The 10,012-nt window shown below is 40.3% G+C and overlaps 1 protein-coding gene and 1 long non-coding RNA gene across 2 annotated transcripts in view; one reads left to right on the top strand and one right to left on the bottom strand.

Moving 5' to 3' along the window:
* The first annotated feature begins 483 nt into the window (after positions 1-483).
* Positions 484-10,012, top strand: part of LOC106521885 (uncharacterized) — a 20,004-nt gene continuing 10,475 nt past the window's right edge. Inside the window, exons 1-3 of the long non-coding RNA XR_001310722.1 lie at positions 484-621; positions 701-839; positions 1,104-1,185. This is a non-coding gene — a long non-coding RNA (uncharacterized LOC106521885). The remainder of the gene's footprint in view (positions 622-700; positions 840-1,103; positions 1,186-10,012) is intronic.
* The window catches only part of mymk (myomaker, myoblast fusion factor), a 7,671-nt gene continuing 4,229 nt past the window's right edge, over positions 6,571-10,012 (bottom strand). The window contains exons 3-6 of the mRNA XM_014014641.1: positions 9,594-9,742; positions 7,989-8,105; positions 7,721-7,861; positions 6,571-7,645 (exon numbers count right to left, since the gene is read on the bottom strand). Of these exons, the coding sequence (XP_013870095.1) occupies positions 7,445-7,645; positions 7,721-7,861; positions 7,989-8,105; positions 9,594-9,742 (608 nt within the window). The 3' untranslated portion in view covers positions 6,571-7,444. The remainder of the gene's footprint in view (positions 7,646-7,720; positions 7,862-7,988; positions 8,106-9,593; positions 9,743-10,012) is intronic.

The following is a 10,012-nucleotide window of genomic DNA, read 5'->3' as shown; positions in this document are numbered from 1 at the left end:
CAAAATAAATAAGAAAGCAAACAGAACAGGATGGAGTGACTAAAACCTAAACATACAGAACACAAGGACCAAAAGCAACACTTCAAGTCTTAAGATGAAAACATGAACATCAACTTTTAGCTTGGATTAAAGAAAAGGTAGGTGTTTTCAACATGAGACTGCAGGTGGTGTTCAGAGACAAAATGGGACATCCAGGATCATCGGATATTTATGAATATTTTTTACATACACTCCCCAAACCCAGACTCAGAAATACATGTTTTTATACAAGTTACAATACAAGTTAAATATAGTTTATAGTTTATGTGATGTTCTGTAGACACGAGTCAGACTTTATCACATCAAGTCATCTCAAGGCAACACGCAAAAAGCAGCAACAAATTACAAGAAGATGTAAATCCAGATTCAAATCCAAAATGAGCACAGTTTAGTCCGTACAGTTTTTATTAGGACCTCATGTCTGCGTGTGTTTTTGTATCTGTGCAGGCGCCTCCTCTGCTCATGAGTTAAGTTTCCCGGCAGCAGCGTCTCTGAAGTCTCATCGAGCCCTAAAGGTCAGTCGATCCGAGCGGAGCTGACTGAAACCATCCAGGCCTGGAGTTCTGCTTCTGATCCGCTCAGGTTTGTAACAAACCCTCAGTCCCTGAATAGAGACTCACCTGATACTTTGGTTCAGAAATTAAGTGTGACTCGTTTTCAGGCTGGCGGAAAGTGTTCAAAACATGACTCTGAGCAGTGAGAGCACAGGTCCATCAGAAAAACTGAGTGAAGCTGTGAAGGAGCTGAGCTTGTGTGTGACTGAACAAGATGAGCAGAAACTCACAAAGCTCCTTCTGCAGGTACTGAATATAAAAAATCAGGTCTCATTAAAACTCCTGGTCATTCTTCAATATGTAGCAATGAAACTGACAAACTAAGCAGCAGAATGATTTAATCAATGTTTCACAATGCTGTGTTTCTAACAGCAGCTACATGCAGGACGTGAATCATTGAACTGTCTTTATGAGCTCTAAGCAGCTGTCTGCAGCACAACAAATGTTCTCATAACTTTGACCCATTTTGTTGTTGACAACCTTTTTCCTCCTTTCCTCTCTGTTTGGCAGGTGGAAGAAGCTGTTGAGTCATCTATTACCAGCCCGTGTAGTGCTTGAAATGATATTTTGCTAACAGAGAAAAGACCAGCAGGTAATGGCACGGCATTGGTATGAACCAATGTGAGTTTTGTCTTTGTCTGCTTGACAGAACCAACAGGAATAAAGGTTTGTCAGACCACTCAGCACAGAGGGTTCAAATAATGTTTCTCAGAAGCAAAAACTGAAATTTAAATAAGAAAAAAGTGAAAAAAAGGGCACAGATATAAAGTAAAAAAGAGAAAATGTGCAATACAGAACGAAAAATACTGAAAAGTAGGCAGCTGAAAAAAGAAAAGTTTTTTAAAGTTTAAAGATTTGTTTATTTATTGAGGTGTGAAACAGTTTGCAGTATAGATTTGTGTAGGTGGAGTTGGTATGTTCTGTTGTTTAATTAAAAAACATTTTAACTAAATATTTTTAATGCTGTTCCTAAAGCAACCAACAGGGGGCAGCAGCTGACAGTTTTTCCACAAACATTTTCTGCAGCTGAAGTTCTGTTATCTAAAGTTTGTCTTATTCATCCTTCATCCTCTTGTCCGTGACTCTAAAACTGTTTTTTTTCCATCTAGTCGTTGCTCAGATTTTATGCATTTTGTCCCACTTTTTAAACTTGTGTAACTTTGCTCCAGTTTACTTTAGCAGCATGAATCTTTGCACAGGTAATGTCCACCTGTACATTTATGGTTTCCAATAGATTTTAGCTTTATTTAAGAGTTATAAACTGTTTTGTGCCAAAAAGATTTTAGGCAAGAGGGAAAAAGGTGTCCTGTTCAAGCCTATCTTTAAACTAGCATCTTCTTTGCTGGTTTCATTTCGGATGAAATCTCCCAAGTGTTAGCTTTATTTTGATACCAAACTTATTTGTGAATGCTGAGACACACTCAGTTGTATTATTTTGAACCCAAACTTCAAGGAAACCCCTTGGGCCTCCATCTTCTACCGCTCATCCTTCATCAGGTCACGGAGGCAACAGGAGAGAAACTCAGAACTCCCTTTCAGCAACACTTTCCAGTGTTCCCAGAGATGATGTATAATAGATACAGCAAGTCCTGGGTCTTCCTGGACCGCCTCTACAGGGAGGTACCCAGGAGGCATCAGGTGCCTGAACCACCTCAACTGACTCCTTTCGATGAGGGGGAGCAGCGGCACTCTGATCAAGGATCTCGTACTTTCAGTCATGATCCACGCCTCCTGACCATCGTTGAGGGTTGAGGCGTTGACATGAATCGAGAACTTTGCCTTTCGACTCAGTTCTTTCACCAGGACTGACCGAAGCAACACCCTCATTACTGAGGACGAGGCCCCACACCAGAGATTTTCTAGTTTTCCCACAAATTCAACTCAAATAAAATGCTGCTTTTCTAAAAGCTACACTAACAGATATCAGCAGGTTTTAACAACATCTCTACTTGTCAAATGTTTAATGTGTGACAAAACAAAACTAAATAAAACAGTTTAAAAATCACAATTTTCTAACCACATTAAAAAAAAACAACAACAGCAGTTTCCTCCCAGTGACTCTTCCTACCTGCTGTGGAGTTTGGCAGCAGCCGTGTCTGCCTGGCTGCTGCTGGTTATTCTCAGCCGTGCAGACGAGTTGTGTCTGCAGCTGCGTGGGTTTCTCAGAGAGGCGGCTGACCTTTACATTAACACCAGCTGTGGTAACAGCTGACCCACACACACAAGACTATAACCCCTTTGATGCATGATTGATGTTCATGGAAGGTGAAAAGTTGGATGTTAGAAAAGCACTGATGCCACTTTTTCTTTATCTAGCCCTGAACAAGTAGGAGTTCGTCCAAGACATGACTGGTCTGTTTGACTTTTGTGGGAGGAGTTTGTTAAAGACGTGATTGGTTGGATTGACCCTATTGGGTGGGGTTTGAAGAAGCTGGGTACAACAAAAAACAACCAGAAAGCACCTTTAAAAAACATAATAAATTTAATCATAACTGGAGACAGGAAGGTGCTACCTGCACAAAATTTGACACTGTACATTTAAAGGGACGTGTAACAATTCGACTCGGTCAAAAGAGCCCTAACTCATTATTTTTCATATGAATATTCATTAATATTACTCATAACTTGAGACAGGAAGCTGGTAGTCACACCAAATTTGAAGTCAGTAAATTATGCTTACACACTCTTAATCATTTTATTTGACACATTATTTTGTTTTAATCTATAAATAGTCAAAAAATCATATTTACATGTTTACAGTTATCTTACTATTACCATCATGTTTTAACTTGCCCTGAAAGACAAGTCAATCCCAACAATAATGGTTTGGACAAATTCCACCCTCACCAAAACTCTGCCAATCATGGTAAAGACAAACTCCGCCCATACCAAGAACTCTGCCAATCATAGTTAAGACAAACTCCGCCCATACCAAGAACTCTGCCAATCATGGTTAAGACAAACTCCGCCCAGAACTCTGCCAATCATGGTTAAGACAAACTCCACCCACACCAAGAACTCTGCCAATCATAGTTAAGACAAACTCCGCCCACACCAAGAACTCTGCCAATTATGGTTAAGACAAACTCCGCCCATACCAATAACTCTGCCAATCATGGTTAAGACAAACTCCGCCCACACCAAAAACTCTGCCAATTATGGTTAAGACAAACTCCGCCTACACCAAGAACTCTGCCAATCATAGTTAAGACAAACTCCGCCCATACCAATAATTCTGCCAATCATAGTTAAGACAAACTCCGCCTACACCAAGAACTCTGCCAATCATAGTTAAGACAAACTCTGCCCAGAACTCTGCCAATCATGGTTAAGACAAACTCCGCCCACACCAAGAACTCTGCCGATCATGGTTAAGACAAACTCCGCCCATACCAATAACTCTGCCATTCATGGTTAAGACAAACTCCGCCCACACCAAGAACTCTGAGAAACTCCGCCCACACCAAGAACTCTGACAAACTCCGCCCACACCAAGAACTCTGACAATCACCGTTAAGACAAACTCCGCCCACACCAAGAACTCTGCCAATCATGGTTAAGACAAACTTGTTAAACAAAGACTCAGATAACTCAGTTTACGTTCTGCTCCAGGAGAGCGCTGCCAGGAGTGAAAATAAGAACTAAGTAAATAAACAAATAAAAACAAGGCTGATGCTGCTCCTCTACCACCTGACAGCTCGTAGTATCAGTACTGTGGTATCAGAACATTTTTAATATTAGACCAATACCCGATATCAGTGTCAGTTCATCTCAACTGTGTAGGTAACAGAGTGCAAAATGACCAGCTCTAATTTGTTCAAAAGCATTTCTTTATGATTTACTGACACTGACTGAATTAATGTCATCTATCAATCGTGTTTTAGGTCATAAATGATGACACAGTGGATGTTTGTACAGATGCTCATATGGCTTTGAGCTTTCGGGCTCAGGCTGGGTCCAGCAGCAGTGATTCTGTTTCTGTTCATGCTGATCATAAAACCTTTGAACTGCAGAGCTTCTGTTTGTTCTGACACTTCTCTAAAGAACCGTTTCCCAAACCTTTCAGCTGCTGGTCCACCAAAGAGACTTGTGACCCAGAACTTCGGCTGTTAATAAGCCAATAAAAGGTGGAGAAACGACAATATCTACTGGTGATTAGCTAATTAATTTGTGCAGTTCTGAACGTGTGTGGCCTTCAGCCTCTCCTGCAGCACAGACAGCATTCATAAAGGAGCTGAGTAGTTTTTTTTTTGTTTTGTTTTTTTCTCACACTCGTGCAATAAACGGCTCACGTTCCTGTCCTGTCAGGGCCGCCAGGTGCAGCCAGCCGGGTTTCTGAGTGCAGACAAAAACACCTTTCTCTGGGCGCGGGAGCTGGCGGCTTGGCCCCGGCTCAAAAACATTCCCCTGGTGGAGGGAAGGCTGTTTTGTCTGAGATACGCGGGACAGATTTGTAGTCTTTGGGTAGGGTTCGGGGCAGGTGACGTGCGTGCGCACTCAGCTCCACGTCCACCCGAAGTGAAAGTGAAAGATGATACGTGGTCTTAAAATTAGATTAGTGTTGCCAGACTGAAGCGGGTCAGTCTGGGTTTTTCTCAGTGGTCAGGTATGGGTCGCAGCTTTATAACAGTTGATGCAGGTTAAAGGTACTCATTGCAAAGTATTAAATAAAATGTTATACTGAAATACATCAAATGGTGCAGTTTGATATGACGTGTCTATCTACTTTTATCTGCATATTTTACTCAACAAATCTGAGCGTAAACACATTTTTAATGCGTCAAAATTGACATTTCTGCTGTTTTTATAGGTAAACAGTTGCCACACATGATGGTCGTTTGCACATTTTATTTACACATTCTTCATTTAAGGACATATTAAATATAACATGAAAACCAAAAATTGTGCAGATTTTGTTTGTACAAGTCTTGATGACACATTTGAATCTTCCCAAGCCTCTAAACAAGGGCTATTCAACTGGTGGCCTGTGGGCCACATTCGGCCCGCGAGTGACCAAAGTTCGGTCCCCAATTGGTTCATTCATCTTTTAAACCCAAACCCCCAGTTTTCTACTTTGATTATTATAAGTTCTTCTAGTTAGTCATAAAATGTATGACAGGGCTATTCAACTAAATTGCTCTGGGGGCCACAGTTACTGCCGGTCAACAGCTGAGGGGCCGAACATCCAGCAATTAAAGTTGTTATGTAATTAACCCAAGTATTACTGTTACCTTTGAATTAGTTTATTGTGCTGCATTTAATCATGAATATAACATACAGAACCCTATAAAAGTAGTGATAATTACACATTATCAAAACAAAAAGAACACATTATGCCTCCTATTATTAGACACAAATATTATTTTAACATCTCTAACTTGCAAAATTTTTAAACCAATTTTATTTTCACTTTCATCATTTTATATTCAACTGCTTGTAGTTTTAACTATCTTGAGTGTTTATAGAAATTGTTTTTACCAGCTTCTAGCCAAGATTCTGAAGTTTCTGTAGAAACGAAACATGTCTATGTTTAACTAAAAGAACTTAGAGTAATAAAAGTGGAAAACCGGGGGTTTGGGCTTAAGAGATGAAGAAACCAATTGGCGGGCCGAACTTTGGTCACTCGCGGGCCGGATGTGGCCCGCGGGCCGCCAGTTGAATAGTCCTGATGTATGGTATCTACAGAAGCGTCAGAATCTTGGCGACAAGCTGGTAAAAAAACATTTCTATGAACATCCAAGACAGTTAAAAAACTGAACAGTTGAAGATAAAACTATGAAAGTGAAAATAAATTTGGCAAGTCAGAGATGTCAAAATAATTCAGACAGGAGGCATAAAGTGTTATTATTGTTTTTGATTATCACTACTTTTATTACATAGGGTTCTGTATGTTGTATTCATGATTAAATGCAGCAAAATAAACTATTTCAAAGGTAACAGATCTTTGTAATAATTGGTTTATTTACGTAATAACTTTAATTGCTGGATGTTTGGCCCCTGCAGTAACTGTGGCCCCCGGAGAAATTTAGTTGAATGGCCCTGCTCTAAAGACTATAAAGACACGATCAGCAACATTTCTTATTAAATTATCAAAAAGAAAATGCAAACAATTCATGCTGCAATGAGTTCTAACATCACACAGTCTGAACAGAGCAAATAGGAACAGAAATCACAGCAGAAGTCCACCTGCTCAGCCGCCTCAGACAGACTGATGTCTGGGCAGCTCCTTCTCCTCGCCCAGCGTCTGAAGCTCCACATGACATATCTGGCACTTTGAGCACGTATAAAATGTTGAACTGGGCTTTACTGTCTAATAATTCTTACGAGACGCGTGGTTCCTTTCTCTGAGAGATTAAAAAAAGCGAAGGAAGAAATGACAGAAAGAAGCGAGCAGATGAACATTTTCCCCTGAGAAACATCTCTAAAGACAATTTATATATTTTGGAGAGATAAACCATATGCCGGTTTGCTCTTCCCGTAAATCTTCCAGTCAGTTTTACTGGCTTGTCTCAGCCGCCGTCTCCGTGTTCGTGCTGTGTGTGTGTTCCCGCTCCGTCCTCGGGTTCTGACCCGAGGCCTGGTCCGCCGCCTCCATCTTCCCTGTAGATTTTTAACGTCGGGTCACGTTTGTTTATTTATCTTTTGGCTTTCGGTGGCTGGAGAATTCCTCAGGTTAGATATTCCAGCAGCCAAAGAGGAGGTTTTGGAGGTGGAAAGGAACGTCCACGTGTTTGTTGGTTTCCTGTAGAAGGAGATTCACTTACCAGCCACGTGCATGTTTATCAGCAGTTGGCTGGCAGTTGTTTGGTGAGTTTCCAGCTTTTGTTTTTTATTTGTTTGTGTGTGCGGGCTCACTTCCAGCCGTTCATCTCTTTGAGTTTGCTGATGCTGGTGCCTTTGACAGGTGTGGAGGGTGGGGGGCTGTACAGGGGCAGGGTGGGGCAGTTAGCCTCTTGCGCCCATGGCCTCTTGGTGGGCACTGTCCACACCGACCGAGACGACTTCTTCTTCGCTTTCTCCTTCTTCTCCTTAGACGTAGCCGGAGTCATGGACTGGATTCAAATAAGGGGAGAGAATTAGGTTGTTGCATTTTAAAACCCCAACAGGTTTAATAAAAGTTAACGTACACAACAGCAGAGAGTTAAGCAGCTGAGCTTCGCAGCGTTTTGTCCCGTCCCTCCGTAGCGGTTCTTCTTGGGCAGCAGCAGCACAAAGGAAACCGCCAGGGACAGATGGTAGAAGCTGTGGACATAGGCGTAGTCCCACTCCTGCAGGGAAAAAGAAAACGGCCTTTAGCTACGCAACCGGACACTGTGTATCAAACACAAAAGACAGAGTCGCACATGAAGTTCAAACATTTGGTTTGGGCTCGGTTTTATTTGGACGATGAGTCACCTCGAAGTAGAAACGGAGCATCAGAGCGAGAGCGCCGAAGCAGCAGCCCGGACCGACCTGCTGCGTGTACACCGTCTTCTCAGGGTAAACCGCTTTCAGCTGTTTCATCTTCTGCAGCTGGAACAGCAAGAGCTCATTACAATAATATCGACAGATTATCCACACACACACACATGGAAACACCGGTGGTTTGTAGCGTGAGACAAAAGGCAAAGAGAAGTAAAGCAGAGAGTGGATTAAAGAGTTTATGTTGGAGATTTAAAGGGGAAATTAGAGCGACTTGGTTTTTCTACAGAATCACAGTGTGAACTCTCATTAGAGGAGGGCGTATCGACTTCAGTTTCAATGATATCAATATGAGTATCAGATCGATACTAGAGGGATAAGATCTATTCTTTTATTTATTTGTTTGTCCCTGATTACTGGAGACAGAATCACTTTTTTCCCCTTTTTTTGGCAAAATAATGAGAAGATTTGGATTCAGATCTGAGTAATCCTGAGCAGGATGAAGAAAACTACCAAAACAAGAGAACATAAATTGTTCAAAAACAGTTTTTATCAGTGGCAAAAATAATTTATGACATTTTATTGGAACGCCTCATTGTTTTATTCAAAAATCACCTGAGAAGATGTCTTTAATTCAATGGAAATTCTGCACATGGCTTTGTTTTTGTTGCTACATTTGTACATATGTTTATGAATATAAGTGTTTATATTTGTAGTCTAAGTGGTAAAAACATTCATTTTGAATATCTTTAGTTTTCACAGTTTTTCTACTTGGATTTTATGATTTTTGTGTGATTTTAGGCCTTTTGTGTTGATACAGTAGGTCAGAAAAAAATAACTTTAAATTCACATATGGGAAGTTGTGCTGAACTAAAAGACATCAAACATGGCAGATGAAAACATTTTGAAGGTGAAATATGAAGGCAAAAACAAAAATACTCCAAAAACTTCCCCTGGATTCAAAACAGTTTTATTTGCCTAAAATCTTTGTCCTGAGTTTTACCAAATTCGACTACCTAAAGACAAACTCATAATTAATCACTGAACATAATACGTATTAGAATCTGTGGGATTAGCTCTGGATTAACTTGTATCATATCGATACCAAAATTAGCTGATCAACTTTACTGAAATTTATTGAAGAATGACACGCTAAATGAATTATTTGTGTTAAAATAAACAGAAGCTAAATCAGCAAAACCAGAACTAAAAAGTAAAATTAGAAAAACTGTTTCTTATAATTAAAATTAGTGAAAGCTAAAGCTAAAAGTAATATTAGCAACATTATGAGTAAAAACCAAACACAAGAAACTAGAAAAAAATGTTGCTTAAAGCTTAAAAAAACTGAACAATTGTTAAAACTAAAATTAGCCAAACTGTAGCCAGAAGCTAAAATAAAAATACAAAAACTAGCTGAGAGCTAAAATGATAAAATGATCAAGTAAGGAGCTAAAAGGAGCTTAATGCTTTAGTAAATGCATTATTAAAATAGAAATAGTTCAAAGTGCACAGAAGTAATGTGATTGTAAAAAGCGTGTGAAAAACAAACACCATTCACGTTAGAATAAATACTGAAGCACATCAGAGACTGTCAATCACCCATTTAATCGTGATGATGAAGACGGCGGATCCTATTGGTCCAGAGTAGACTCCGTAGCCCCAGCGGTCCTGGTAGATCCGAACAGCGATGGTCAGCACTCCGAACATTGTCATACTGGACCGCTGTGGTTCATCAAAATCTCCCAGAGCTGAGAGGGGAGAGGGGGGCAAGAATATCTAAATGATAAGTTTTCAAACTTCTTTGAATATTAATATATCAAACTCATGAACAGATTTACTGTAGCTGTGACAGAAACCTAAAACCAGTCTGAAGTTCAGCTGTTGACAGGTTGGTTGTTTTGCAGGAGATTAAACGCCTTTGATGGTAGTTTTATTATAACGGGGATTTAAATGGGAGAGGACCATGATTCTGTGTGTGTGTGTGTGTGTGTGTGTGTGTGTGTGTGTGTGTGTGTGTG

The sequence above is a fragment of the Austrofundulus limnaeus genome, unplaced genomic scaffold, assembly GCF_001266775.1.
Source record: "Austrofundulus limnaeus strain Quisiro unplaced genomic scaffold, Austrofundulus_limnaeus-1.0 Scaffold117, whole genome shotgun sequence".
Classification (NCBI taxonomy): domain Eukaryota; kingdom Metazoa; phylum Chordata; class Actinopteri; order Cyprinodontiformes; family Rivulidae; genus Austrofundulus; species Austrofundulus limnaeus.
Note: the sequence above shows the minus strand (reverse complement) of the source record. Positions and strands in the feature narration are given on the sequence as shown.